General features: G+C 48.0%; 11 protein-coding genes across 11 annotated transcripts; 5 read left to right on the top strand and 6 right to left on the bottom strand.

The window, feature by feature from the left end:
* Window positions 1–1159: 1159 nt before the first annotated feature.
* EV420DRAFT_1649562 (P-loop containing nucleoside triphosphate hydrolase protein) lies at window positions 1160–2390 on the top strand (the record flags this gene model as incomplete). The annotated part of the gene is made up of 5 exons (XM_060478327.1): window positions 1160–1362; window positions 1551–1828; window positions 1883–2007; window positions 2065–2091; window positions 2124–2390. 5 exons carry the CDS (start codon window positions 1160–1162, stop codon window positions 2388–2390), a joined length of 900 nt encoding a protein of 299 aa, XP_060324502.1.
* A 1546-nt stretch (window positions 2391–3936) lies between these two features.
* Window positions 3937–6416, top strand: EV420DRAFT_1072716 (auxin efflux carrier). Its single transcript, XM_060465648.1, has 12 exons — window positions 3937–4115; window positions 4169–4247; window positions 4301–4405; window positions 4458–4575; window positions 4629–4691; window positions 4743–5477; window positions 5538–5752; window positions 5804–5847; window positions 5898–5952; window positions 6006–6024; window positions 6081–6105; window positions 6161–6416. Exons 1-12 carry the CDS (start codon window positions 4060–4062, stop codon window positions 6192–6194), a joined length of 1548 nt encoding a protein of 515 aa, XP_060324501.1. The 5' UTR covers window positions 3937–4059; the 3' UTR covers window positions 6195–6416.
* Window positions 6417–7280: 864 nt separating this feature from the next.
* On the bottom strand, window positions 7281–9030 carry EV420DRAFT_1278233 (major facilitator superfamily domain-containing protein; the record flags this gene model as incomplete). The annotated part of the gene is made up of 9 exons (XM_060468076.1): window positions 7281–7348; window positions 7396–7609; window positions 7793–7968; window positions 8100–8163; window positions 8219–8366; window positions 8422–8518; window positions 8570–8654; window positions 8675–8876; window positions 8954–9030. Coding segments are annotated over 9 exons (1131 nt in total), but the record flags the coding sequence as incomplete, so codon positions are not given.
* An 830-nt stretch (window positions 9031–9860) lies between these two features.
* Window positions 9861–10583, bottom strand: EV420DRAFT_1577788 (uncharacterized protein). The gene is made up of 3 exons (XM_060474539.1): window positions 10352–10583; window positions 10057–10327; window positions 9861–10006 (listed from the first exon to the last, which is right to left on the bottom strand). Exons 2-3 carry the CDS (start codon window positions 10199–10201, stop codon window positions 9897–9899), a joined length of 255 nt encoding a protein of 84 aa, XP_060324499.1. The 5' UTR covers window positions 10202–10327; window positions 10352–10583; the 3' UTR covers window positions 9861–9896.
* A 93-nt stretch (window positions 10584–10676) lies between these two features.
* Window positions 10677–13278, top strand: EV420DRAFT_1577780 (alpha-amylase). Its single transcript, XM_060474538.1, has 14 exons — window positions 10677–10960; window positions 11020–11118; window positions 11190–11365; window positions 11416–11506; window positions 11561–11599; window positions 11647–11794; window positions 11843–11955; window positions 12013–12080; window positions 12118–12154; window positions 12206–12352; window positions 12453–12541; window positions 12588–12806; window positions 12859–12883; window positions 12932–13278. Exons 1-14 carry the CDS (start codon window positions 10928–10930, stop codon window positions 13070–13072), a joined length of 1425 nt encoding a protein of 474 aa, XP_060324498.1. The 5' UTR covers window positions 10677–10927; the 3' UTR covers window positions 13073–13278.
* A 390-nt stretch (window positions 13279–13668) lies between these two features.
* Window positions 13669–15072, bottom strand: EV420DRAFT_1072550 (uncharacterized protein). The gene is made up of 5 exons (XM_060465645.1): window positions 14736–15072; window positions 14493–14681; window positions 14208–14443; window positions 13794–14157; window positions 13669–13743 (listed from the first exon to the last, which is right to left on the bottom strand). Exons 1-5 carry the CDS (start codon window positions 14856–14858, stop codon window positions 13684–13686), a joined length of 972 nt encoding a protein of 323 aa, XP_060324497.1. The 5' UTR covers window positions 14859–15072; the 3' UTR covers window positions 13669–13683.
* An 864-nt stretch (window positions 15073–15936) lies between these two features.
* On the top strand, window positions 15937–18838 carry EV420DRAFT_1072562 (Chs5p-Arf1p-binding proteins-domain-containing protein). The gene is made up of 10 exons (XM_060465646.1): window positions 15937–16039; window positions 16090–16132; window positions 16180–16253; window positions 16301–16449; window positions 16506–16598; window positions 16654–16829; window positions 16879–17064; window positions 17117–18111; window positions 18165–18458; window positions 18520–18838. The coding sequence occupies exons 1-10, from the start codon at window positions 15998–16000 to the stop codon at window positions 18685–18687; spliced, it is 2220 nt and encodes a 739-aa protein (XP_060324496.1). The 5' UTR covers window positions 15937–15997; the 3' UTR covers window positions 18688–18838.
* A 1-nt stretch (window position 18839) lies between these two features.
* On the top strand, window positions 18840–20359 carry EV420DRAFT_1072622 (uncharacterized protein). Its single transcript, XM_060465647.1, has 3 exons — window positions 18840–19136; window positions 19195–19491; window positions 19552–20359. The coding sequence occupies exons 1-3, from the start codon at window positions 19011–19013 to the stop codon at window positions 20221–20223; spliced, it is 1095 nt and encodes a 364-aa protein (XP_060324495.1). The 5' UTR covers window positions 18840–19010; the 3' UTR covers window positions 20224–20359.
* A 973-nt stretch (window positions 20360–21332) lies between these two features.
* On the bottom strand, window positions 21333–22640 carry EV420DRAFT_1622951 (Endonuclease/exonuclease/phosphatase; the record flags this gene model as incomplete). The annotated part of the gene is made up of 7 exons (XM_060475880.1): window positions 21333–21426; window positions 21478–21735; window positions 21789–22013; window positions 22069–22110; window positions 22163–22224; window positions 22273–22340; window positions 22391–22640. The coding sequence occupies 7 exons, from the start codon at window positions 22638–22640 to the stop codon at window positions 21333–21335; spliced, it is 999 nt and encodes a 332-aa protein (XP_060324494.1).
* Window positions 22641–22788: 148 nt separating this feature from the next.
* On the bottom strand, window positions 22789–24171 carry EV420DRAFT_1726932 (Phospholipase/carboxylesterase). Its single transcript, XM_060479844.1, has 5 exons — window positions 24094–24171; window positions 23946–24040; window positions 23845–23892; window positions 23544–23794; window positions 22789–23511 (listed from the first exon to the last, which is right to left on the bottom strand). The coding sequence occupies exons 1-5, from the start codon at window positions 24163–24165 to the stop codon at window positions 23243–23245; spliced, it is 735 nt and encodes a 244-aa protein (XP_060324493.1). The 5' UTR covers window positions 24166–24171; the 3' UTR covers window positions 22789–23242.
* A 697-nt stretch (window positions 24172–24868) lies between these two features.
* On the bottom strand, window positions 24869–26649 carry EV420DRAFT_1278186 (major facilitator superfamily domain-containing protein; the record flags this gene model as incomplete). Its single annotated transcript, XM_060468070.1, has 9 exons — window positions 24869–25026; window positions 25086–25336; window positions 25413–25597; window positions 25655–25856; window positions 25904–26148; window positions 26175–26214; window positions 26268–26314; window positions 26368–26473; window positions 26531–26649. 9 exons carry the CDS (start codon window positions 26647–26649, stop codon window positions 24869–24871), a joined length of 1353 nt encoding a protein of 450 aa, XP_060324492.1.
* Window positions 26650–26842: the final 193 nt, after the last annotated feature.

Below are 26842 nucleotides of genomic sequence, written 5' to 3'. Positions count from 1 at the left end.
GACGCAACATCAAGTTATGGTCCCATCAAACGTAGCCTTCGTCCTCCTACTTGGACCCCGACGAAGTGGATCTCCAAGCTTCCCTCGTTCGATGTCCCTCAGAATCTGATCCAGGCAGTATATAATGAAAACGGGTCTTTCAAGAGATCCGCGAGACAAGGTATCAAACGATTCATGCCTTCGTCGCTTAACGTTACAACGTACGCGCAGTACTTCCAGACCATGCTTTACTTAGAAAAGAACAGAAAAAGTTTGTTTTGGCTTCGGCTGTGCTGACGCTGGCGCTCATCTCATCATACAGGTACGGTCTAGATGCCTACTCTATGCATGATGTTGAATCAAGTCGGCCGACCTAAATTACATGTGAGCCTCTCTGGTACTCCTTGAGCACCAGCGTCAATCAACTTTGTTTAGACTCCAAGTCAAAGGCCTTTCTAGAGGCCGCCCCTCTGTCCTGGTCGGAGATTTTATTCTCGCTCGTCCTGTCAATCAACCCACAAAGACTTGGTTCGAAGGACGCGTTCACAAGGTTGTCAAGTCGCACGTCACCCTTGGTTTCAGCGACACTTTCAATACGTACCGCGGAACCAAGTTTGACATACGTTTCGTTCTGAATCGTCTACCCCACCGCCGAGCGCATCAGGCTCTGGTCAACAAGAATGACCCTGCTCGATTATTGTTTCCAGGTCCTGAGCACCTGACAGCGGCGCGGCCGATTTCTCCAGCCACGTTGGAGGATCTGATTCCCTTTCAATCAAAATCTGGGAGATAATCTGAACAGCTAGAGACAGTAGCCGCTATCGTACATCAACCAAGGGGAAGCGTGCCGTTCATCGTGTTTGGACCGTAAGCAATTACCTTCATTGGCGTTTATAGGTAGTTTGACCTAAATGATTTGCGCAGTCCAGGAACAGGAAAGACGGTGACCATCGTAGAAGCTATGCAACAGCTCCTCCACCGTCATCCTGAGGCCGCATCCTGGCGTGTACACCCAGCAACAAGTCTGCCGACCTCATTGTGCAAGGACTGATGCACCTCGGTCCCATGGACGTCTTCCGCCTGAATGCTATGTCCCGCAAGTACGACGACCTTCCCACGAGTCTCCGCAAACACGCTCTCGCTAACGGAAACTTATATTTTGCTATGCCGGTTCTCGAAGATGTCCTCAAATATCGTGTCCGTGGTCTGCACATGCGTTTCCGCTGGTGCCCTTGCAAGCTTGGGCGTCAAGCCCGGTCATTTTGGGTGGATCTTTATCGATGAGGCTGGCCAGGCGACAGAACCTGATACTATGATCCCTATCAAGGAACTGGCAGATGATTATACGAACGTGATTCTAGCGGGTGATCCGGAAACAGCTAGGTCCGACTGTGTATTCAGGCCTAGCAAAGGATCTAGGGTTTTCGCAGAGCTATTTGGTTAGGTTGATGGAAAGACCTGTTTATAAATTGTTGCCCTGGAATAGCAATGGAAGTGGTGGTGGACAGGGTGTTACGTACCGACTTTCTTTCCTATTTAATGTGTTTTTCTCATGGTTTGCTGCGCTTCAGGATCATGGAACTCCTCAAGAATTTCCGATCTCATCCAGCCATTTTGGCTTTCGTGAATGCACATTTCTACAAAAACCGACTACAGGCATGTGGCGACCCTAGGTTGACGAGGAGCATGGAAATTGGGACGACCTTCCGACGAAGAAGTTTCCCAATCATATTCCATGCTGTGGTTGGTCAAGATCAAAGGGAGGAGGAGTCGCCGTCGTACTTCAACATTAATGAAGCGACAATCGTAAAGAACTATTGTTCACGGCTTGTTGCAGAGAAAGGTATACGTAAGGCATCTCTCCTAATGATACTTCAGTCATTGTGCTGATAGAAGGTCCGAGGCGCTGACCATATCGCCGTTATTACGCCATATCATGCGCAGAGAATGAAAATTCTATACCTCTTCTACCAGGATCCAGAGTTAGAGGAGATTAGCGTTGGGAGCGTTGAAGAGTTTCAGGGACAAGTATTTTAAATCACGTTTACTTCTTTTTGTAGGTACTCACGTCCTTTGCCTGTATAGGAACGCCGGATAGTCATCATATCCACTGTGCGAAGTAACTCGGAGTTTCATTGCTTCAGATATTCGACGTTCTCTCGGCTTTGTTGCAAGTCCACATCGGTTCAACGGTGCGTCTCGCGTTCCTGACCCCTAGTTATTTCTGGCCATTACGATTTACACTGTCCGTAGTCGCTGTGACCCGTGCTCAAGCCCTTCTCATCATTGTCGGCAACGCTGATGTTCTGGCACTGGATCCTATATGGGCGAACATTCATGAACTACGTCCACAACATGGGCGGCTGGGGTGGAAACCGAATCTCATGGGATCCCATGGCCAACGTCGATGATTACGTAGAGAGTGTAAAGAGCCGGGCTGCTGGTGAGGCTGAGGAGACTATAACGAGGCTGAAGTCACTCGTAGTCGGCGTGAGCGAAGGGGGAGGTTTCATTTCTCCCTTCGATAGCGATGATGGACGAGATTGACGGAGGATTGGGTGACGGGGTTGGTCATACAAGAGGTAGACTGAGTAATATGTATCTGTCATTGCGATATGCTGAATTCTATGATGGGGAATTGCTTGTCAGTGTGAATAGAAGTACTGTATCCATCGCTCACGATTCCGTAGGTTGTGATAATTCTCGGCGGTCTTCTCTTCACGTCCAGGTTTCACAATTCACCTTTTCTTAGCTCCTACTGGATTCGGACTATTAGGCGAGGATTCATAAGTTTTATAAATTTAAAAGCCGGGATCATCATCTGTTCGTCCGAGTTCTAAATATGAATCATACCAGGCGATCAAGATTTGACGTCGTTTCACCAGTTACATGCAAACCACGCACAAGGTTTGGGCTAATCAACTCCTTCACATATAGCTCGATGGTTGATGTCGCCTCTTAGTTTGTCGGACTTGACAACAACGTGGTAATGAACGCAGCTTTATCCAACTCGCTTACCCACCTTTCGCCAAATTAACGGTGTTACGATCCGTCTGCCCGCGATAAGATACTGGGCAGTAGTAAACCATTCAGACGGGTCATTTCTTCTCCAGGACTTCGGGCCTCTGCCTTACGTACTATACTGTACGTGAGTGAAGGGAAGAAACCGCAACGTATAATTTTGGACCCGTTTCGTTGCTTATTTGGTTGGCATGCGGCACGGTAAAGCATTTGTTCCCAAGTGCTTTCCATCATCGCTTGAACAAGTCCATAAGTTTACCATGGTACTTCTAATGCCGTCTATTGTTGCTGAAATCAGAAAACGTAACGCGTAATTCCAGGTCTATTTCCAAATTTCTTTCCTTATTGGCCATAATGCCAGTGCCCACTTTGGTGTTTCTTTCCTCTACAGTCATGGACTGTCTGCGAGCAGTAATGAAAAAAAAACTTTTTTTTATCGGAAGCCAAGCAGTCGTTATGTGTTACATATGACTAAATGAAACCGCGGGCCCAGCGTTACGTGTTACGTTTTCTTCCCTACACTCAGTGACTCGCGTACAATTTTCAAGCATGTCATTATCGATGTTTCGTGGATGATGAACCCGAGTTCATCAAATTTCGTAGAATTCATTGCAATATGGGGAACACAACGTGACCACGGAAATTTGTTGCTTGGGTGATGAACCAATTGACAAGTTTGAAGAGCGTCGTGTTGGCATCATGGTACGTATCAAGTTCATAGACACATGATTGCGACTTTGAGTTTGTCATAGATTATCACTATCTTTGCACCCTCGCCAGGTGGTAAGCACCCCAATGTTCTCAACTAACATTCGAACCGAGGAATACCTCGACTTCTCGCAACTAATGTAATCTGGGCGCTTCTTAACCTTAAGCTCTTCTTGGACCCTTTCTTCTTCTAGTAACGATGGTAGGTACTCTTTCAACGGAAACAGTTCGCTGTCGAGCCTGGCGTAATATCTCGCTCGGAAGGTATCGAGAAATTTAAATTTAAAGCAGCAGAGTATATCTCGATGGAACTAGAAAACAAACTACCCAACCTTTTTTTTCTGCTGCAGAATGGGTTATTCTGTGGGCTTCCTTGTTTATTCTGGGGTTGTGCCTTTGCTGAAGATGTGAGGAACCTTTGCTTTGTTGCGCGCGCCTGCGACTGACGATTGAGACACAGGTCCCTTGCTATCTTCTTCGGGTTTTGGCTAACGCGAAGGGGTTTTTTCACACCTGCTGCTTCTAGGGGGATGTCCCAGGTATGATATGGTTATACGTGTTATCGCTGTCGTATCTGAAATTCGAGGAACAGGTGACAATGAACGTCGCGCTACCCGGCCTACTGTTCTCGAATATCATTCCAGCCTTCAACATGCAAAATATCTCGGCCATGGGTCCGCTTTTCTTGGTCGCCTTCGTGAGTCGAGCTATGTACGGTTTCTGTTTCTAACTTTGAGTCACGTCACCAGGTCTACATGGCTTGTGGACTCTTATTCGGCGTGTTCATCCGCGAATTCTGCTATGTCCCGCGGAACTTCTGGGCTGGGATCCTGATAGCAACGGCTATGAGTAGCTGGACCAGCTTGCGTACGTACACCCGATATATTCTCTTGTCTTGTAGTGATTTTGGCTTCGTGTAGCCACAGCCGTGGTTCTTACTGTCGCGAAGCAGAAACCATTCAATCCTGATACAGACCCGCAGCGTAAGGGCTTTTCTATTTCATTTGACATAGTATTTGACCTTCTATATCTAGTCGGAGTATCATATGTTTCAATTTTCATTCTCGCGTACAACATCGTTATGTGGATTTGCGGCGCCGCGAACACACTCGCGTGGGACTATGCTCCAGATGTACCTCAAGGTGACGCTGCAAACGTCCGTGCTAGCTGGCGCGAAAAGCCCATAGCAGCTTTCTTCCTGCGTGTGCAGGCAAAATTCCTCTCCCGACCGAACGACTCTCATTGTGAGAAGGTTGGTAATGACGAGGAAGGGGCCGACTTGGCAAGGGACAAGGGATTGTCGGTCGTCTTGGGAAAGCAACTCGGAGAGATGGAGATAGACCCTGAGATACAACTTCCATGCAGGGCTTCGAGGTTATCAGCCAATTCTTTTCAGCCGAGACGGTCTGTTGATCTTGGTACTCGGTCACGTGCTAGTTCATCACGTCGAGCATCGAACGCGTCGCAGCCTTCCTTGAAAGAGCTTTTGAACGTCACCGTGCAGAGACCGTTCATCACAGACGAACAGGAACTTGAGCCGACTGCGGAGGAGGAGAAGCTTGGTCGTTTCGCATCCCTCTTTCCGCCTTTCTTGCGAAGAACCTTCAAATCCCTGTCGAGTCTGTTCACGCCCATCACGATGAGCATGTATATCGCCATTCCAGTCTCGCTCATTCCACAACTCAAAGCACTGTTCGTAGAAGTCGACGGTGGTCCATACTATCACGGTCCAGATGGTAATCCGCCGTTGACGTTCATCATCAATACAGGCAAGCACCCCTTGTGTATCGCCGACCTCTTCCTGATCTAAAGGCCACTTTTATTTGCAGCTGAATTCGTCGGAAACATGACTGTTCCAATGTCTTTGATTCTATTGGGTGCTTCGTTCGCTTGCATGAAAATCCCGCGTCCATTTAATAAGATACCGTTGCCTGCAATGTTCTGGGTGGCGTTTTGCAAGCTGGCCTTGCTTCCAGTCATCGGTATACTTCTTACACAAGGGCTAACTCACCGTGGTGTTATATTCAAGGACGCTCTTGTTGAGGTGGGCAGTATCTTCTTTTGCTGCTTCCATTGTTGATGCTCTACTGGACAGAGATTTGTTGCTATGCTTCTGAGTGGAACACCATCATCCGTGAAGTAAGCATATTTTTAGCTTTGAGAGGCGATACTCAATCTGGCAATGATAGTCAGCTGATCGTGACACAACTATATGCGAAGGATCATGACCTAGACACACTATCTGTAGGCCTTCACATTTTCTTTCTTCTCCCTTACGCTGAAATGGTTAATTTCAGGTTTTCCTGTTGTTTCAATGTTAGTTTCTTTCATTCCCGAGCCACAATTGTCATGCTGAAATGTTCAAACCGTAGATATCTTCATGTTCGTTTCAACTGCGTGAGTTGTATTCGGAAATTTTAACTGAATTGTTCTGATTTGATGATGTCTGTAGAACTATAACTGCAGTAACACTTTCACTCCTATAGATTCTGGGGGAGACCATGCGGGTTTATTGGTCCACTTTTCAAAACCTTAGACAACTAGACACATAGACAGAAAGCTTCTATCTGTATCATTCACAGGAAACTGTTATTTCAGTTGCGTATGTAGCATCCTTCGCGCTTCTCCTTGACCCTTGTAGGCGCACGCCAGAAGAAGGAATCCGATTGCCCCCCGACTCAGATGATATGATTGATATAAGAGCTATGGCACTCGATATCTTTATATTTCGTTCTTCCTATGGCACCGAATGTCAACACATGGGTTCGACTCTGGAAATATTCTTGGGCCAGTAGGAGTAAAACAGCCAGTTGAAATTGAACAGTGCCATTTCAAAAGTCTAGGTACCTATCCTGCAGCCTACACTCTTCGTCGTCCTCTTCGATTTTATTATACAAATGTAAAATTATCGTAATATTCTATCGATACTTACTCGTGGATAACCATTGCACTTTTGCGGCGTAGAATTGTCCCCGAAAACCACAGGATCAAAACCCTAGCTTGTGTTATGCATCCAAGGACCTGACTGGAGCGAAGCGGACTTACAGCAGGATTCCTATGCCCAGAGCCCAGTCCAGCCAATATAGTGTTTCCTTTCCCATATCCCAGGATTCTCGTACCTAGGCTCGGAGCTCAGTCATTGAAAGAATTATAGAAGATCATGATCGCTGACAAGCTGGGAGAGCATAATGGCAAAGCGAAACCGCCCAGTGAACGAAGCAGAGAGAACCTTCTGTGAGCTGCGGAATAAGTCAGATCGACATCGGCACCTCTACACGCCATTTACTTACCTGGCGTAGCGCGAACAGTGTAGGTGTCAATGAGGTACCCCTGTATCGCTTTCCAGTTCACGGTAATTCCTATTCTATTTGGAAACAAGAATCAAGTTGTCGCCTCCTGTAGTGCAATAAAGGTCTTCACCCGATGATGACAAGTCCCTGTATACGACACTGTAAGCTTTGGTAGGTCTTACGTGCGGAGACACTCACAATATCTGGAACAACCCAGTGGGCAACGCTTGACACCCCACCCTGAAAATAGAATGTATCTAAGTGATATCTCCCGGATTAAGCCTATGATTGTGACGTACCTGTTATGAGCAGTCCGATAGTCACAAGTAGGGTAGCAGGTAGTATAATGACTTCACAAAAGTTAGTAAACACCGATGATGTAATAGAGGACACTCACGGATTCGATACTCAGGACGACCAGTTGTCCCGTAGCGAGCACTGAGGCAGCGATATAACTCGTTCTGGGTTGCATCGGCGATTTGTGCTCCTCCATAAAGGCCAATCCCAAATGCGATATAATGTAATCCTGCAATTCCGAGGCTCTCGTGATATACAACAACGAAGATGTCTGGAATTGACGTTAGTATCACTGTGAGAAAGTCAGAGAGACGCTTAGGAAAAGGACAAGATTGTACTAGAACGTACAATATATTCAGCCCTAGAACATTAAGATGAGTCGATAAAGCAATTGAACGCGACATCCTCCCGCTGGTATCCTACCGTATCTGAAGATAATCCAGTGACATGATTAGCACATAATAGTAGAGACGAAGCGGTAAGTCTTACATATGTACGCCTATATATATCCCTAGTAGCTGGATCATAGGTTCGGTCAAAAGCAAAAAGACGGGATGGAGCAGTAGAATCATGTGCGTGAGGGAAGGACTAGTAGGGCAGAGGATCAGAGATAATCTCGAGTGCCAACGAATCGTATACTTAGGGTAGATTCTGCTGATGACTCGTGACGTATCTGGACTCTCTCTTCCCCACTGCTGGCCTTTTGCAGTCTACTTTCGCTTTTCGGCGACAGGATAAGAGGGCGCACAGGCTATCAGCAAAAGAAATAAGCAACAATTGGCTCTTTAGGACATCGGCGCTTACTCTCTTTGAGCCAAAAGAAGGAGCCGACTTGGTCAAAGACGGCAGCAATAGAGGTCAACCAGAACTGAACGCAATGTTACGACTAGAAGAAATTATAGAAACTAAGGATGATGACTCACGATCCATTTCCATGTCGTATTCATGACAAGCCATGCGCCAACGATAGGTCCAATGACTGGACCCAAGAGAGACGGTATGGCAAGCAGAGCTACCCCGCGACTAGGCCCTCTTGGCGCTCCAACAATCGCTAATAATAACCCCACGGAGCTATTAATGGACAGTAGATCAGATACAACTCCGGCTATAGTAGGCCTTGTATCACGCACTGCCAGCGGCGCAGCTCGCACCAATACCAGCAAAGAAACGACACAACCACATAGTATTAGGATCTTTCGCAAAAGCGCAGAGAAGATTGAAGACTAAAATCCCGTTAGTGTCTGCTTAGATCTGCTTGAGGAAACCAAGAGTACCGATGTAAAATACATTGGCTAGTTGCACCACTCTGGAACGGCCCAAGACGTGAGCGATCGAAACAAAATACAGAAAAGCCGAAAGCTGGAAGGAGCGTTATCAACGAAGTTCCAAGTAGTAGGTTCGGCCTTACCGTATGCCAAGATGAATACCGAAGTTAGTAAAGGTTCAAAAATGGGGCTGGTGGATCCAAGATCTTTCGCCACATCCCTAGCAGCTGGAGCTATCATCGACGACGACATGTGTGACAGCATCATACTTGTGGATATAAGACCGGTCACGATCCATTTCTGAGTATTAGTCCAACTGCATAGTAAATGAAATAGAGACTGGAAACGCTCAGGAAATGGGACGATATCAGGATCGGAGATAGTAGAGCTCACTTTTTAGGATTTTCTGGATCGTCGTCGCCGGCCCAGGACACGACAATTATTTTCTCCTCTGTGGATGTCATGGTGCTGTTGACGCAATGTGAGTCACGATAACAGGATTCTCTGACAAGAAGTAAGTGGCGATGATGGACCGCTATCTAGGCGGAAAGACCTTTAGCGTGGCATTCAATCATTGAATAGAGCTGTATTCGTACCTAGACCACAATCATTCGCCGCTGCTCTATTTATAGTTCTGTCATGGGAATTGTACCCTTCCAATAATAGTAGTTGAATCAGCGCACCACGAGTGCAAAGGGTGGTTTTAGTTTGATAGTAGTGTATGGCCGCCGGCGCAAGTGACAGAAGACAAGCCAAAGTCAAAGTACTTGACACGCCAGTATTAAGTCGGCATGAATTGTGGCAGAGTGCATCGAAGAAGATGGCTTTAGCGCTGGATGGATGTTCCGTGTGAGAGACGGAAGGCGAGCCGAAGCCAAAAATACTCACCCATAAAAGGTTCAGCACATCTCAGCTACCAACAAGTTACTGACGATGTCGAGAAGAGCTTGAGCGGCAAGAATGAAATGTTATGAAAATGGATCAGAGGGGAGAAACGTAGTACCGGAAACGATGTGGACTCGCAACAAAGCCGGGGGTCCATCGAATGCATTATTACGAAAGGCGGTAGACATATTAATCATTGAGCGTTCCTATGTATCGGTCGGAAATGTGTCCCTTGTTGTAGGAAGGCAGGGGTGATATGGATCGACGCCCCCGACATGGATATTTTTTGGCTGTAGATTTCAGTAGAATTAATCGAGGACTTTCATCCTTTAGCCTATTAAGCCAGGAAAGCGTTAGGTCCAGAGAACTGGTGAGGAACTGCAATCGAGCGGGATCATTCTCAACCAAAGCATGATGCATTCAACGGAACAAACACAAGACAGATTGTACCTCAATTTAAGGCCCGTAATACGTGTGGAAGTTGTACTCCATATGAAGTCGTTTTCAAACTACACTTTGTCGAAAGAGTGACGAGAATGAAGCCTAGTCCACAAATTGACTGTCATTTTATTAATTGGTTACTGGCGTTGATGTCAGTTACAGACTTTCCTTAACGATCACTTGACATCGATTTCGAGAAGAATATGCATTCAGAATAACTGGTAACAGAGTTATCAGTCCAAGAAGGTCGCAAATAATCATGGATGCCTTAAGCTTTGTACACCAATACTCATATTCGAATAGACGTACCGTCATCTTACAACAGCTGTCGCATCGTAGCTTCCTGCATTCCTTCCTCGAACTAAGGGTTTCTTAACGGATTCATACCTAAATAGCCACGAAATGCCCTCTGTTGTGTAACGACCATAAATTGCTCGTATGATACCTCCCCTACCGTTGAGAATCTCAGAGGCTTGGACCTATTTTCCGATGATTTGCTATACCAGAGTTATTTTCTGTTTCGTCAATGGCAAATTTTGGATCCGCGTGGGCCGTGGCCTATTCGACAGCTGTTTCTGGGCCGATGGGGGGACGTTGTCGGAGCGCGCGTTTCGGCTTGGTGCTAGTGGGGTTTCGTATGATATTCGACATCAGGCTGTTTGATTCAAGTCAGCGAAGAACGAGAACAGAACTTACACTGTGTAACTTCACAGAAGCAAGTCAGTGGCGGCTTTGGAAGCATGTGACTTTTTTCGGGCCGGACTCTCCGATGACTGAACCTCGCACCTGTCGCGCCTTCATGTTTGTCACGCCAGAGCGTCATTCAATTTCTACGGATATCCTCCAAGAATGCCTCATTATTCGTTCGGAGAGCATACACTTATCTAGGTCTACGTCATTGCCACAATTGGACAACGTAGGCGCACACCAAAATAGATTTTTTCACAACGACGTCGCCGCGTCATTTCCTGTCAAGGCTTTCGGTATATAATGGAGTCCAAGATATCTGGCTTGGCTCTTTTCCCCCCACTTCCTACTACCATGGCCAACGACGACGAACAGAACCATACCATGGCGAGTTCATCTCTCTCTTCTGCGGCGAGCAACGCCGTTGAACAATCCATTTTTCACAGATACAGGCCTTCGAGTGGTACTCTGAAGGAAATGGCGTCCACTGGAAGAAAATCGCGGACGTATCACCCGAGCTGGCTGAGATGGGGAATTACTGCCATGTGGTTACCTCGTATGTCGTCGAAGACGCCTTTATTATCTCATGCTAACACTCCCGTCAGCTCCTACAAAGGCGGCCGGCCAAGAGTCAGTTGGCTACGACATTTACGACTTGTACGACCTTGGAGAGTTTGATCAGAAAGGCGGGGTAAGGACCAAGTATGGCACGAAGGAGGAATTATTGCGCGCTATCAAGAAGGCCAAGGAGCATGGGATCGTTACATACATCGACGCGGTGTTGAATCACAAGTACGTGCACGCTCTATCTGTTCTACTTCTCTCGACTGATCATTGCGCAGATTTGGCGCAGAGAGAACTGAGCAATTTGCCGCTACTGAGGTCGATCCAGATGACAGGAACAAAGAGGTTTCTGATCTTTATGATATCAAGGTGCGAGCATGCTAGCTTCACGGATTGGCTACTTTTTCTGACCACGGTTCGTAGGGTTGGACAGGCTTCGATTTTCCTGGAAGAGGTGGCAAGGTATGGCCCTTCTCATCGTCAATACCCGCATTAACACGTTTTCTCAGTACAGCAAGTTCAAGTGGAATTTCAACCACTTTACGGGCGTGGATTATGACGATAATAACAGCAAATCAGCCATCTTTCGTATTCACGGCGACGGTAAGGACTGGGCACAAGGCGTCGATGACGAGAACAGCAACTATGACTACCTGAGTGAGTTCATATCATCGTTTTGATAATATCGATCTCATCATCATGTAGTGGGTGCGGACGTCGACCATAGCCATCCAGACGCACGGAAGGACGTTATCAATTGGGGGAAGTGGGTTATCAAGGAGACCGGCGCGACCGGATTTAGATTCGACGCCGTAAAGGTAGTAGTTTCTTCTCGGTTTCCACTTCATGACCGGTGAAACTCAGTATGATTGTAGCATATCGACAGTCATTTCATCGCTGATTTCGTTAAGGCTGTGCGCGCGGACGCGAATGATCCTCATCTGTTTGCCGTTGGCGAATATTGGAAGGATGATTTGAAGCGACTTGGAGGAGTATCTGGGCTCCCTCGAGACGCAGGTTCGTTAAACGTGTCTTCGCAGACCTTATATAACTCATATAACATTATAGTATAGCGTATTCGACACGCCTTTACACTACAACTTCAAAGAAGCTGGAGATAGAGCAGAAGAGTATGATATGCGAGCAATTTGGGACTCCACGATTGTCCAGAAGAGGCCCATTGATGCAGTGACGCTCGTTGATAACCATGAGTACGTTGCGTCATCTTCATATGTTTTATGTACTGATCGCTTTCTAGTACTGTGAGCGCTCTACCACTCACTTGTTTGTTGCTTTTCTGAACCATGTCCTATAGCAAGTTGGCCAAGCATTAGAGAGCTGGGTATCCCCGGCATTCAAGCCCCTAGCATATGCTCTGATCTTGCTGCGACCATCCGGATACCCGTAAGTTCCATGTCCTGGAATGATTTCTAATTCTGACCTGATGTAGATGTGTATTTTGGGGTGACTTGTACGGCACGAAAGGAGATAATCCCCAGCAACCGGTATCTCAGCTTGATGTTATGATCCGCGCGCGTAAGTTGTACGCGTATGGTGAGCTGAGGGATTATTGGGACCATATGAATTGTGTGGGATGGGTAAGGATGGGTGAAAAGGCAAAAGGAATGGATGGATGTGTCGTTGTTTTGTGCAATGGGTCCGGTGAAGGGTCCGTGATTCTTTCGCGAACATGATATTCAATGTAGCTGATTGATTGCCAGATCAAAGCGTATGGAAGTGGGCAAGGTGAGTTGCATCATTTCAGTTGTTCCGGTCGTTAATGATGATCGGCAGGAACACGCTGGTGAAAAGTGGAATGATCTGTTGGGGTGGTATCAGGGTGATGTTGTTATTGGAGATGATGGTTGGGCGGAGTTCAAGTGTTCCGCTCGGAGTGTTAGCATTTGGGTGAAGGAAGGTGCCAGGGGTAGATGAAGGGTTACCGTTAGAAACACAAAGATGATATCATTAGAGATCGATACCAGGTTACTTTGTCGGTACCTACTAGACGTATACGGTAGGAGGAAATCATGGAATTCTCTTCTTACAATCGCTGCTGGACTAAGTCTTTCTTTCTACCATGCTAGGTTCTAACTACATCATAATGTTGGCGGTGAGCTCGGCCTATGGCTTGATTGGAGGTATAAGCAGGTTATTCATACGATTGATGTACTACTAATCATAGAGTATCTATCGGCGTCCCCCCATGGATCTGCGAGATTTCGAGCTTCTCATGGCATTGACAGTCAGTCACCGTTTGGGTTCTCGGATGGATTTACTTACATATTACCTCGGGGATTTCTAGTTTATAAGACTGTATTTATGAATCCCAGCGCTCGGCATTGCAAAAGGAACTGACACAACTTTAGACGAGGGCAGGCCACCGTGCTTTTTCTGTGAATAAACAACCCTGGCGCCTCACCTTGCCAAAAAAAGGCATCTTATATCTCGGGAACTTGGACGTTATATAACAAGGTTCTACCTCCATTGATACCTATAACATACACAGCTGTATAAACAATGTTCAAAGATAAAAATCATCTCCCTCAAGCCCCGGTAGCAGCAATGCGCGAATCGGCATCAGCCTGGGTAGTACACGCGATGGACTGAAATTGATGTTAAGACGAGGACAATGGAAACGAAAACGGAGACGTACCGTTCCAGCCTTGTTCACGAGCGGGAGGGCAAAGCACTGAGTGCCCCCAGCGCACTGGGTGATGGTGAACTGACCCCCTACGCACTGTGCGAACCCACCGTTGACGCAGGCCTGGTCCCCGTCGGTGCAAGGGGACGATGCGGTCAGACTGGCGAACTGTGCATTGAGAGCCTTGGCGTCTTCACCGTTTTGTTTTTGGAAACCGGTGGTGTCGGCCGCGGAGCTGGTTGAGGCTGTGGGGACTACTGAGGCTGTAGACGAACTGCCCGCTGCGACGCCGTTGTTGACAGCGGAGGCGGTAGGGGTGACGGAGCTGGCGACAGGGGTGGAGCCGGTAGAGGACGAAGAATTTGAACTGGTGGATCTGCATTTCCGGTTAGCTAGATTACCGATAATGGTGGATGATTAACGCACCCGGCAATAGGATTTGTAACGAGAGTGTTCAGCTGGACGCCGTCGGGAACCGGACCGTCGGGTTTGGCAGGGCACGAACCGGGGGGATTGACGGAAGTCAATCCGAGAGGAACATTGCCGGTCTGGTCACCGCTGAACTTGGTAAAGTCGGACCCTGCGAACTCGCAGTGAAACAGCCCGTTGAGTTCGGCGTTTTTTGGTGCAGTTTGGCAGTAGGGAACTTGCAAGCTGTCGGGCTGAATGGCATGTTAGATGAGGGTGAAAGAAGATAAGGATGGAACTCACAGCATTGCGAGGCTGCTGGACGAACAGCTGGGTCAACCTGATCATCTCTGCATCATTGCCGAGCTGTTTGGCAAGGTCGATCATTTGGTCGGCCGCGTTTTGTTGGTCGCAGTTTCCTCCGGCAGCCAAGAGACTGGTAAAAGCGGTTTGGGACAGGGGGTTGCATTGACCCGCGCCACCCGCGGCGAGCTGAAAGAAAGAAAGACTTAAATGAGGTGACAACGCGGGAAAGAGAGAACTCACGCATGCTTGTTCCCAGTCATGTGTGGAATCGGCGATGGTCTGAGCGATACGCTTCTGCAGAGGAAGTGCCGAAGAGAGTGCGATCGACGCAGAAAGAACCAGGAGGGAGTTGAAGTGAAGCATGGTGAAAGTTGAAAGAAGAATTCGGAAGAGATTGAACGTTTGAAGGAAAGTATAGAGCTCCGGGCTCAAAGAAGGTGTAGAAGGGTAGGGATGGAGGGAGAGGAACCTGTTGTGCTTGAAAAAAAAAACACAAGAGGGGTTTATATAGGCGGACGGGAGTAAAGTCTAAATCTGGATACACAATGGTCCGGAAAGGGGTGGTGACCTAAGTCGGAGAATGAGTGCCACATGATCGTAAGCTCGGAATCACCATCAACGTAAGGCTCATTGGAATGACGGATGGTTGGGAGGTTACAAGTGCGAACATTGACAGGAACTGCTTGGTGTGTATTGACTGAATGTCCATAGATGATCATAGGACGGAACATCCTTGAAGAAGCGGGTGATACGGGCGAAGGTCCCAGTTGCCGGAGTTGTAGGGGAGACCGATGGATACAAGATGGTGTTTCGCCTCAATCGCTTGCAAACAGTGGCTGAGAATGTGCACTATAGAGTATGCCGGATGGAGGAAGAAATCGGTAACGTATGAAACACTGCGTTGTGCACAATGCGACAATCCATCCACAACTGAAAACAGCTATCACCAACTTCCTTTCAGGAAGCAAACAACAATGGAACGTTGGCAATGTCTGCATCCATTCATCGCTGGTTGTGATGACCAGCAAACAAGGGCCAACTTGGTGTTCGTCTCCAACTAGGAGAACAAAAGGAACCTCCAAAGATTCATTGTTGAATGGATCACGACAGATCTCGTGTCTCGTGGTGTAGGTGGTGTCACAAGTATGACAATCAAGGTACCGAGACCGACATTCGTGCGTTGTGTGGGAAACGAAGAAGTAACTATTGCTTGGATCAGTACTGTTCATCCATAGATGGTATCCCGGGCGCACCATATGAGTCCTGGGAATAATATTATGTTCGCCTGACGACGCCAATATTCAGACGTCCATTTACTGCAGTAAGCAATATAGACTGTCGTGAAGGTGCACAAATCACGACAGCGTCTCAGATGGTACTGGTTGAGGAAGTAGATGACCGGAAAGCCCCATTAAGGAAACAGAAGTGCCAGTGTTTGGCTGCACGGTCACGTTGGGACTGTTGCCAAATAACGCCACATTCACACCTTTTCCTATTCCTCCATGGCGGAGGCGACATTCAAGGACATACCTGAATTATTTGAGGTTTGCCGTACTTTTTGAATACTCGGAGTGTATCTGAACTAAGCTCCCAGGTCGAATTAGGAGAATCGCTGACAGCAAGAACAGAGAGCCTCTGTGAGCAAATCCTGGGACGAGACGAACATTGCTGACGACGGTGACAGCCACGTTCCGTGAACTAGGTCCTCCAGATCTGTGCCATGTCGTCAAGAGCAACGGAAAGAGCGCCCATCGAGACGTACGTGTCAAGAGTTTGTGCAGTGAACGTGTCTCATTTCCTTACAGCTAGGGTCGTATCACTATATTTCCGGCGTCGATGCCTCGTCATCTGCATCGCTCGCAGCATATATCAACTCATTAACGTATGCGATTGAAGATACCTCTGCCTGGTTCGCAAAAACTGCTGCTTGGAAGGTTAGAAATGGATGTTATTGGTGAGTGACGACTCTCTACGGCTGCGGGCACAGCTCATGGCGCGCGTCCTTTCTAGCTGTTTCAATGCCTTCTCCCGCGTGGATATTCGTGTCGATGTCAAGATTCCGGGTGGCGTAAACGCGTATGTGATTGACCTGAGAGGGGAGCGGTTCGTCGAATTTGCAGTTTCCGCTTTTTCTAAAGGCGCTAATAATGGGCATCAGACATGAAGCGACACCGGAAATCTGGCAGGAAACTTATGTGTCGGCGCTGCTACGGTCCATATTGTATTCGGATGATCCCACGTACTGGTTAGACGCCTACCGCAAGCTCGACCCGATAACTTCACTGGAAGCCGAGATCAGGTTCCTTCAGGCGGCCGAAAGTCTCTTCATGAAAGGTTCGTGTGCTTCGACTTGTCCCTGTACTCGTCATTGATGGTCAGCCAGGCTGGCAGGTTGGATCCGATCCCGAAATACAGGTGGCGACTGTCGTTTCGAACCATTTGACGGCTGGGATCATGAAGTACTTTGGAGACAGTGGACGCTTTCAGCAAGCCGCTAATCTGTTCGAGAAGATCTCTGCAAGGGAACCTGAAATTGCATCCCTGCTGGCACGGAGTTATATTGGCATGAGTGCGTGTCCTTTTGAATGTCAATAGTTGCCAAAATAATGTGACTGTTGCAGACGAAGAAATCAAGGCGGTCCAAATTATTGCGGCAGCAATGAAGGAAACTCCCCAGTCTTACACGCTCCTGCATGTTCAGTGCGATTTCCTGCGCTCGAAAGGCAAGTTCGAGTGGGCGTTGAAGCTTGCTCGTCAAGCCGTTAATTGTGCTCCAAGCGAGTTCGTAACGTGGGAAAAGCTGACGGAGCTCTACCTCGACCTTGGCCAATTCGAATCTGCCCTTCTGACCCTCAACTCTTGTCCAATGTTCACGTTTAATGGACGGGATGCCCACCGGAATCTGACACCAGCTCGTATACACCTTCCCTTCCAGCGACAAATCGGTGAAATCCTCCCGGAACGAGCCAAAACTGATGACGATGAAGCTGATCCTGCCCTACAACGCCTACCAGCTCCTGGACTCCGTGGGACCTGGGCTCGGGCATACACGCTCCTCACACGACTAGTTTCGCAGATTGGTTGGGACGAACTACTCAAAACGAGGAGCAGTGTGTTCGTGATGGAAGAGGAATATCGGATGCAGAAGGCCCAAGGGGACATCTCCCATTCTACAAACGGCGGCTCAAGTACAGCAATCCACGAAGATGGTAGCGTTCAGCCGTCGGAAACACTTGACAACGCATCAACTCGTGGGATGGTATCGCCCCATAGCCCCAGTCAGGACTCTATGAAGAAGAATGGATCTTTGGAAGCAACCATTCCGACGATCCGGATTTCAACAGAGTCCGATCGGGATTTGAGAGAAGCGGAGAAGAAAGAGGCCGAGGATGAGGCCAAAGTGAATTCGCCAATAGCTGTTAACGGGAATGGGGGCCCGCATCATGTGCTGAAGCAAGCGAACGATCTGGAAAGGCCTGTCCAAGCGGCCGCAGGTGAAGGTGACAAGAAGGACGAGGATGCATCGTCTCCTGGCTTACCTTCAGAGCCGTTCTCTTTCAGCAACAAGCGGCTATGTGAACGGTGGTTGGATAATCTATTCATGGTGCTGTACGAGGTGAGTCTGTGGCGGTACTCAGTTTACCGATGTACCCTCATGACCGGATGTAGGATCTACGCGTTTGGACAATATTCAGGGCCGAAGTTGCTCATTTCAAGACGCAGCACGTTGCCTATCGGAAGACAGGGCTTGAGTGGGAAATCCTAGGCGATCTTGGGATGCGACTACACCACAAGGAGGAGGCGAAGGAGGCGTATCAGCGGTGTTTGGATGCACCACGGTATTCGCAGAAGCCGTGGGCAAAGTTGATGGAGATGTATGCGGAGGAGGGGGATATTCAGCGGTCAATACAGACGGCTATTCGTGTGGCTGCATACCAGTATGCTGATTATACGGAGATGACAGTGAGTAACGTTTTCTTAATGTATTGGTTAGATCAAGGGGTATTGATGTTCGTCTTCCCAGTACCCCACGCAGATCGCCCGAAGCTTCTTCAAGCTCGGCGAAATTCATGGCCACGCCAAGATCTCCAACACGCTTATAAGCATGGGGTTGCCTGATTCTATTTACAAAATTATGGACAATTATCTCCAATATGGTAAAACCTTCAAAGTAGAAGGGTATGATTTCTGATTCTTTTTTTATATCCCCTTTACTTGTCTTTATTCTCACATGTAATCTTTGCTTTTTGAGCCTCATGGATATATATTTCTCTCGATTGGTCGACGCTGGAGGCAGAGTCCAGAAGGATAATCCGCTGCGCTTGACACCCCTGGTTGCCATCTTCCTGTGATTGAGGAGGAAGCGAAATGACATTCAATGTGAGTGTTTAAGAAGATGGCAGCGGCTAATTCGGCCCGAATGTCATCCCAAAAGGGGCGATTAGTCGACGTAAACAATTTCCAGTACAAAATCTCATAATTGCCCAGCGACCCTTGGCTTGATTTCTTACCACCATGTCCCGTTCTCCGTCGATGCATCGTCTTTCGTCGTCGAGCTCCAAGGAGCAGCAGGACCTCATCAATGCGTACGAAGCTGAAGAAGAAAGGCTCATTAACCTGCTGTCGAGGAAACTGGAAAAGGTGTGTCGTCGTCTTCAGTGACTCGATGGTGACGGGCGGCTGATGGACTCGACGGTAGTTACGCGAGGAGAAGATTGAGCTCGAGAATACCCTTGAGGCGGAATCTGAGTCCCATGTCAACAGGCTGTCGAGGCAGCTCACCGCCCTGCTAGGTCAACACGAGAACGGCGGGAGCTCGTCGACTCCCGGAAGGGCGGGGTCGCTGAGTGATCCGAGCGTGGAAACGATGCTGGAGTCGCTACGCCGTGAAAACGAGCAACTGAGGAACCGCCTCGTCGATACGGAGCGAGACTTTATTCGGGTGTCGAGGCTGAACGACATATACCGGGAGGAGCTCATTGAGCATAGGATGCGCGTGAGCGACCGATTTTTTTTCACCGGCTGAATTTATCTCTGAATTGCTCTCTCTGTATAGTTGGGTGTACCGGTCGACAACCTTGTAGGACTACACTCGGCAGATCCTTTCTCTCAGCCATTACATCGCAAACCGTCGTACCCGAATGCTTCGCCGTCCAACTCTGTCCTCCATATACCCACTCACCGCTCATCGACCCAGATTCCAATAGCCCGACCATCGTCTATTAGACGAGTCAACACGAATCCTTCTTCGGAACAGCTGTCTGAAACCCAGTCTCCGGAATCGCCAGAGTCTCCGTTCCCTCCTTCACCGTTGATGTCGACGAATAACGCCAGCGTCGTGAGCAATAACACGAACATGACGAGTCCGCCCACGTCGCTTTCGGTGAACCCCACAGTCACCTTCGCTACGCCTTCGAGGGGACTCACGTATCCTTCTGTTCCACCGCCCTCGTTGTCTTCATCGTTTGGGTCTCCAGTGGTAACTTACCATCGGGATCACTCGCTCTCACCGGTTGAACCTCTCAGCCGGCGGAGCTCCAGCGCGCGACGAGGGAGCTACGATTGGCAACCAGGACCCAGCCGAAGCCAGAGTCATAGCCGGCGAGCGAGCGTGGAGCGTGGAGCCAGAGTTGCTGAGACAGGAACTCTTGTTCCGCGGAGCAGGGCTGGCAGTCATAGTTTGCCTGCAACAACGGAGGGTGACGAGATCTTTGCTGTTGAGCCATAATTAACTGGCTAGGCAAGTCAGCAAGCCTGAGAGTCGGATCAAGAAACTCTCCAGGGCTGTACATTTTGTGACGGACGTTTTGTACCGTTATGAGTCCCTCATCATTGTACATCTATTCTTTTTCACCATCTCCCATATATCCCCCAATAGTGTACAATGATAATGCATACGATACCTTCTTCATTACGTTCAATGTAGCTTATATCCAACATTTAGCAATTATTATGCACACTGACCAATCTTTTACTGTAAGGACCAGTACAACTTGGTAATGAACCTGGCCCTTAACGAGCTAATATTCTCACAGTCCTTTGCAGAGGAGATTGACTGGGGGAACATGAACTGGAGTGGGGGGAGGATTCGGTGGTTGAAAAGTGACGGTAGCCCTCCACACGAAAATAGAGAAAACCAGTATATCCGAGTTAAAGCACTGAAAATCCTTCCATATACCTACTGGGGATGGCCGTGAGCAAGCGCCACCATGTCTTTGTGAATCGGGTTACAAGTTGCGGGAGTTGCGGTTTCGAATGCTAAATATAAATTCAAGAAAATACTCTATTACCGTCTACTTCGAGCGCTGTATAAGAGAAGTAAGCCTATTGGGAAGAAAATGCACTTCTTTGAATGTGAGCTACACCTGAATCCGGATAATACGAGTTAAATGTTGAATCTGAAATATATGCTCAGCTACCCTTAAAGGGTTCCGTGTAAAACTATGCAGGTTTGCAGAGTTCGTGAACTGGACCACGGAAAAGTTACGGCTTCACAGTAACGCACTTCTTTTTGTGAGTGATCTGAACTTCAAGTCTTGCGGAGGAGTTTATAGCGCTTAAGGGTTATTTTGGGGATATCGGAGAGCCGTTTAGTATGCCTTGCAGGTTTCACAACCTCGGTTTATAACGAATCCCGATGCTTCGTGTCACAAAACACTTGCGACTGTCAACCTTTATGCAAAAGGCAGCAAGTCGAGCACACCGCCCTTACCATGCTTCTTTGATAGCAAGTTCATATCATTTTCACATTCCATCTGTCAAGGTAAAATGAACCAAAGGCAGACCTCTGGCTAAGATTCGGATGAGACCGTGCATAGGCTAGATGCACATAATGATTTAGAGGGAAATGTCAACAAAAGTAGGTCGATGGTCGCTCATGAGAAGTCCATCATCGTTCAAGGCAGAATCCACTTTGTATGAATTGGCGGTCCTGCAACCCATTGAGTAAACTTCTGCGGCACAGGGGAAAAAAAGGCATCACCATCCACCATTACTTCCCCCAAAGACAAAATCAATCCTTGTCCATTTGCTCGTATCCGCTGGACCCGTCCATCCGCTATACGTCGCATAGTTCTTCGACACCATTCGTCGCGGAGCCCGACCTCGGAGATCTTCCATCACAAAGTCCTCCAGCTCGTCGCTAACACCGTACTTTGCCGCCCAAGTTGCATTCATAGCGAAAAGGTCGTGCGACCCTGTGATGATTTCATACGCTGCAGAGTCATCTCCGGTAGAAGGACTGAATGAACAGTTCAATTAACAACACGAACTAGAACGTCAGTGACAGAATACCTGTTAAAATCGCCGGTGACAAATACCGGTCCATTGGACTGGACTGCTTCGTATTTAGCGCGCGTCAGGACCATCGAGGCACCTAATTGCCGTTGATCATCAGATATATCATCGAGGTGAGTGTTGATCAGTGTGAAGGTCTCGGATCCGGTAGTGAATCGAGCAACATTGGCGATACGATAGCTCCCTGCACCAGGGTACTTTGATGGCTCCAAAGGTGTATTCCTATGTATAACGGTTACCGTTACCATCGAATACTAATCATAGGGAGCTAGCGTACGATAGCCAGAACGTGTCGTTCCAGGACAATGTGACGTCGGACCTGTTAACAGGAATGAGATTGAAAAAATGAATACCAAGATGCCAGGACGCACGTCTTGTAGAAAATAGCACTGAATTCCCCGGCGACGACACCGTCATCACGTCCTACACCGACCTGTTTACGACATCAGACACAAGGACCTTGACGTAACAAAAAGCATACGTAGGACCACCCGTCACCAAGCAGCTCAACGAGATCATTGACCTGCCGGACTAGTGCCTCTTGTACACCTGTGCAGACATATATGAGTGTTTCGAAATCCAAAAATAAAGTCACAAACTAAGAATAGAGGCACCCTCGTTCAACACATGCTCCGCGACGCGAATCCTACGCGTGCTCCAGGGTTGTTCGGCGCCATTCGATATACCGAGGTAGGTAAAGGCCTGCAAAGGATCGGAGAGGGAATCTATGGATTCCTGGACAGTGATGTCATTTGACTGCGAATCGTATCGCAAGTTCCAGGTGCCTATTCGCAGCGCAGATACCAGAGAAGAGGTAGCGACAAGTAGGACAGCAGTGAGAGAGAGCATCCTGAAAACACAGCAGCCCCAGACAAGAATTGTCCCTTCGAGGTATGCATTTTATACGTGTTTGATGCGTCCAGATGCTAAGCGAAGAACGTGAACAAAATGAGGGTGGATGCTGCTTCGATGAAACACGTGCAATAGAAAGAACAGCATGGATTTCGTACCAACTTCTGATCTCTCAACAGCTTGCAGTCCCTCGGTGCACGTTCTTACTTGGTACCGATAGGTGTTCTGATAGGTACAGCTTGCCTTGAGAGCCATATGGCGCCCTAGGACATATTGTAGGCCGTTCTACGGACCTAGTGCGGCGTCGGCGGTGCGGTGCACTGTAGCAGAGAGATAGAGGCTAGATTTAGAAGGAATGGTGTAGAGTAAACGGGTAATATGTCAGCTTCGTCAAATGCTCTCGAGTCGGACCGGCTGCAGAGAGTGAGAAGTGTGTAAATACTGTGTCCGTTTTCAAGGACCGACATTCTTCCGTATGTTATCATTGCTCCCAAGTGGCCGATTGTACTTCGAGCATTTTTGAACTGAAGAATAGCATCTGTATGAACGAATGGCGTTCTTACCCATATACAATTAAATCATCGTCCAATTAGCCACCGCTAATTTGCAGGGATCGTTTTCTTCAGCCAATCACTTAAATCATCAAGCACTTTTGCATCCGCGACCGAATGACCGAGACCCTGATAGATGTTGTAAGTGATTCCATCGCTCTCGCTTGTCTCCGTGTGCACTGTGTACCCCAACTGCTTAAGAGCAGCAACCGACGATTGGGAGCGATCCAACGTTATGATGCGGTCTTCTGACCCGTGAGCAATAAAAATAGGAATAGATGTGGCGTATGGAGTTATATTCTGCTCACGATCAGCGTCTGAACAAAAATAAAACGGATAAAGATAAAACACGCCTTCTTCAAAGATTCTTCGACGAGCATCCTTCCGCTTAGCATTACGATACCCCCGAGCTTCTCCTTGATCGTCAAGCCCATGAACAATGACAGACTGGCACCTTGGCTCAGTCCGCCGAACACGATGCGAGTCGATTCGATGCCACTGTCAATTTCTGTTTGCATCAGCTGAGAAAGGGATTTGATGGACTGTTTTATCCCCGGCTCGTCCTCCGCTGCATTGGCTTGGAACGCAGTGATGTCGTACCTATATAAAAACGTTTGAATATCCAACCCTCGTACATTAGATGACATTACCATGCAGGTATGGCTCTTCCGCCACTGATTGTAACTGGACGAGTTGGGCTGCAGACCTGAGTTCCAGCTTCGAGAAAACAGGAAACATTGGCAAAACTTACGCATGGGGAAGAATCCACTTGACGTGGCTTAATGCGGGGTCGGAACCGACGTATTGGGCTACAGGCATCATGCCATTCCCCGAGTCGCCCAATCCCTATAGTTATTAAACATAAAGCTTTATTCAGTGGAAGATGGAAGCGAGCTCACGTGCATCAGAATTACAGTCGCTGTATGTGTCGTTTTTGCAGGAATGGTCAGGAACTGCAGAGCTTGGACCATTGCTATTGGGATGCTTGTGGTTGCCTCAGAGACCTACGCTTTCGCCATTAGCCGCGTCAAAATATGTATCGAAGAACTGACCAGTTCGCCCAGTACACTAAACTTAACGACGAAAGCGAGAACGCACGCAAAGAGGAAGCTATACAAGTAGAGAGACCGAAAAAAAGCGGGGAAGAACGTTATCATAGACGCGCCAAGATGAGAAGAACCTCATTTGTATTAGAGACTACGCGAAAAAGATGACTGGAATGAGTAAGCTTTAGTCAGTTGAAAGGACATGAAATTCAGAAAATTCACTTTTCTGGGTTGGAAATCCCACGCAATTGCCAAGTGGTACGATGCGTCGCACCGGGGATCGCAAAGATCGTCGTGATCCGGCACTGGTAGCTGTTCGACAAACAGGGACACCAATGGATTAAGTATCTGCTGACCAGAGAAATGCGATGAAGAGACACGCCGAAACAAAGCGTGGAGAAGGAATATGCGGGTGGCTCACAACGAAAATGTGATAGTGTGACGCAGTCCAGGGGGGCCCGGCCCACCTTTAAGGAGTTTTCTTTTGCCTCCATAATGGTATGTACTCCTTGATCGTATCCTGACTCATCATGAATGGGGCATATTTTTGTACAGACTCTGTAAATACATGAATCAGGCAAAAGCCCATATACGCCTTTCAAAAGAAAATCGGGCTTCGTATTGCACGTTAAACGTCTGGAATTGAAGAAGTACGAACAAGCTCACCATAGAGTATGCATAGCGATCCAAGTACCATCGCGCCGCCGGAATACATCGTTACTGCAACCCAGCTTCCCCCTGATGCTGAGAAAATTGCACCGGCTATGGGCGCACCCGCCAACTGTCCTAAAAGGCGGAAAGGTTGAGAAACGAGCAAGAAGGCCCGAAAGTTGAGAACTGCTCACCTGGAGAGTTCGCCAATATCATCAAGCCTGTGATAGTCGACAAACCTTCGACGCCAAAGAGTTCAGCGCACACGACAGGAAGAAGACTGATGAACCAGCATCCGACCAATCCACTAAGAATCGAAAATACGATGATGGCAGCGTAGGTCTTGGCGAAAGTCCATATTAAAATCTGAAAGAGCCCTCCAAAGAAAAAGGACGAGAAGAACACGTTCATAGGGCCCAAGTAGTCAGCCAGTTTCCCCGCCAGGCTCTGTATAGGCATAAGTTATCAGTTAATCGGACGCGGCTCATCAAAAGTCAGCCCTTGCAGTGAGCTTACGCGACCGAATCCAGCTATAGGAGTGGATCAGGTTAGTTATGATACATGAAGCAACATCATAAATAAGGAATACGAAACGGAGCGTACCGCTGAAGTTCATCAACACCAAAGGGACCACGGGTTTGAGAGGGTCATGTGCGATAGAAGGTACGAATTGTTTTGTGTAAGTAGTACTGAAGTAAAAAGGCGCCTAGTAAACCATCCACCTCGTCAGAAGATGGATCGCTAAGCATAAGATAAAACGCACCAAGAAGCCAAAGATACCAACAAAGACACTCGTGGCCACACTATAAAGTCGGCCGTCTACGCGTTCAGGTATCCACCGCTTCTTTTGTTGCACTTGATCTGGGCTTCGGCGTTCCTTGATGAGACACAAAGCCACGATCCACACGACACCATGCATGGAGCTATAGATTAGCAAAGTGTTTCTAAACCCCACTTTCACCAGTCTACACAGACATTAGCATTGCGCCGATAAGGAGTCGGAAAGACGTACAATTTTCGCACGACCAGTGACTGTATTCCGCCACCTATCCCTGCTCCGCTGACTGCCAGTCCCGTGGCGAGACCACGCTTCTTGAGGAACCACTGCGAGGGCAGGGACATATAAAGCGGCATAGATAACCCATGGGATATTCCTAGGAAGACGCCTTGAAATAAGAAGACGTGAAAGAGCTTTGTCGTAAATGCCGAAGCTAGGAGGCAGAGATAAGCGAGAAAGCTGCTTAGGGCAATCAATCTCTATGCAAAAAGCGATAAGTATCTACCGCCCGCGAGTGAAATCTCGACGAGCGAACCTTGTATCCACTATATAAGGCAAGAGTGAGAGCCAGACTAGGAGGAATGCGGCAAGAACATACTATCGGTCTCCTAGACCGCCTGACAGGTACGCCGTAAAGTTCATTAGCTACCTCAAGGTGAAATTTCGAGGGCGTCACCGAGATATAGAAGTGCACTCACAAAATTTTGCAATCCACCCGCCAAGCTGAGAATACTCAGACTAGTATTAGGGAACATGTTTGTGTGGTAATAATCTTGAAAAACACCCCATGTAAGACCGTACGCCCTAGTAATGGTGGTTGAGTCAGTATCAGGTTGAGATGAGCGATTTCATGAGACGCACATGATTGTAGTCGCGTACATGAAACACCCCAGGACAACCAACCATGCACGAAGACCACCATCCGGGTATCTCCAATCCAGGGAATCATGCTTCTCTGCATCAATGCGCTGTTCTTTCATTTCCTGGGTAGGCTTGTTCTGGTCCAGCGTGGCTTCGGCAGGAATGTTGTAATTCGAATGTGTCGTCGCTAAATCGAGGTGGGAAGCCATGGTTATCCATGCAGGGGCAGCTGACGAGCAGACTAAAAAGAGAGGAAAACTTTTAGTCAGTCAGCTGGAACCGGGAGTAATGATTAGCCAGTGTCACCTGTAG

This window comes from Desarmillaria tabescens (genome assembly GCF_030435595.1).
Source record: "Desarmillaria tabescens strain CCBAS 213 chromosome Unknown EV420scaffold_62, whole genome shotgun sequence".
In the NCBI taxonomy this organism is placed as follows: Eukaryota; Fungi; Basidiomycota; class Agaricomycetes; order Agaricales; family Physalacriaceae; genus Desarmillaria; species Desarmillaria tabescens.
Note: the sequence above shows the minus strand (reverse complement) of the source record. Positions and strands in the feature narration are given on the sequence as shown.

Excerpts from the sequence above, each read along its gene's own strand:
- EV420DRAFT_1072622 (XM_060465647.1), top strand. The coding sequence starts at position 19,011 with ATGTCCCGTTCTCCGTCGATGCATCGTCTTTCGTCGTCGAGCTCCAAG. Across the intron at positions 19,137-19,194 it reads TGTCGAGGAAACTGGAAAAG|TTACGCGAGGAGAAGATTGA; the intron begins GTGTGTCGTCGT and ends ACTCGACGGTAG. Across the intron at positions 19,492-19,551 it reads TCATTGAGCATAGGATGCGC|TTGGGTGTACCGGTCGACAA; the intron begins GTGAGCGACCGA and ends CTCTCTGTATAG.
- EV420DRAFT_1577780 (XM_060474538.1), top strand. The coding sequence starts at position 10,928 with ATGGCCAACGACGACGAACAGAACCATACCATG. Across the intron at positions 12,155-12,205 it reads TGGGCTCCCTCGAGACGCAG|TATAGCGTATTCGACACGCC; the intron begins GTTCGTTAAACG and ends ATAACATTATAG. Across the intron at positions 12,807-12,858 it reads TGCAATGGGTCCGGTGAAGG|ATCAAAGCGTATGGAAGTGG; the intron begins GTCCGTGATTCT and ends ATTGATTGCCAG.
- EV420DRAFT_1726932 (XM_060479844.1), bottom strand. The coding sequence starts at position 24,165 with ATGGTCCAAGCTCTGCAGTTCCTGACCATTCCTGCAAAAACGACACAT. Across the intron at positions 24,041-24,093 it reads CGACTGTAATTCTGATGCAC|GGATTGGGCGACTCGGGGAA; the intron begins GTGAGCTCGCTT and ends TAATAACTATAG. Across the intron at positions 23,893-23,945 it reads AAGTGGATTCTTCCCCATGC|CCCAACTCGTCCAGTTACAA; the intron begins GTAAGTTTTGCC and ends TCAGGTCTGCAG.
- EV420DRAFT_1072716 (XM_060465648.1), top strand. The coding sequence starts at position 4,060 with ATGGGTTATTCTGTGGGCTTCCTTGTTTATTCTGGGGTTGTGCCTTTG. Across the intron at positions 4,692-4,742 it reads TCCTGATACAGACCCGCAGC|TCGGAGTATCATATGTTTCA; the intron begins GTAAGGGCTTTT and ends TTCTATATCTAG. Across the intron at positions 6,106-6,160 it reads TTCATGTTCGTTTCAACTGC|AACTATAACTGCAGTAACAC; the intron begins GTGAGTTGTATT and ends TGATGTCTGTAG.
- EV420DRAFT_1577788 (XM_060474539.1), bottom strand. The coding sequence starts at position 10,201 with ATGACGGTACGTCTATTCGAATATGAGTATTGGTGTACAAAGCTTAAG. Across the intron at positions 10,007-10,056 it reads TCGATGTCAAGTGATCGTTA|AGTCAATTTGTGGACTAGGC; the intron begins AGGAAAGTCTGT and ends TAATAAAATGAC.
- EV420DRAFT_1072550 (XM_060465645.1), bottom strand. The coding sequence starts at position 14,858 with ATGCTTCACTTCAACTCCCTCCTGGTTCTTTCTGCGTCGATCGCACTC. Across the intron at positions 14,444-14,492 it reads TCCAGCAGCCTCGCAATGCT|CCCGACAGCTTGCAAGTTCC; the intron begins GTGAGTTCCATC and ends CATGCCATTCAG. Across the intron at positions 13,744-13,793 it reads TCGTGAACAAGGCTGGAACG|TCCATCGCGTGTACTACCCA; the intron begins GTACGTCTCCGT and ends CATCAATTTCAG.
- EV420DRAFT_1072562 (XM_060465646.1), top strand. The coding sequence starts at position 15,998 with ATGGCGGAGGCGACATTCAAGGACATACCTGAATTATTTGAG. Across the intron at positions 16,040-16,089 it reads ACATACCTGAATTATTTGAG|GTCGAATTAGGAGAATCGCT; the intron begins GTTTGCCGTACT and ends CTAAGCTCCCAG. Across the intron at positions 18,459-18,519 it reads CTGATTATACGGAGATGACA|TACCCCACGCAGATCGCCCG; the intron begins GTGAGTAACGTT and ends TCGTCTTCCCAG.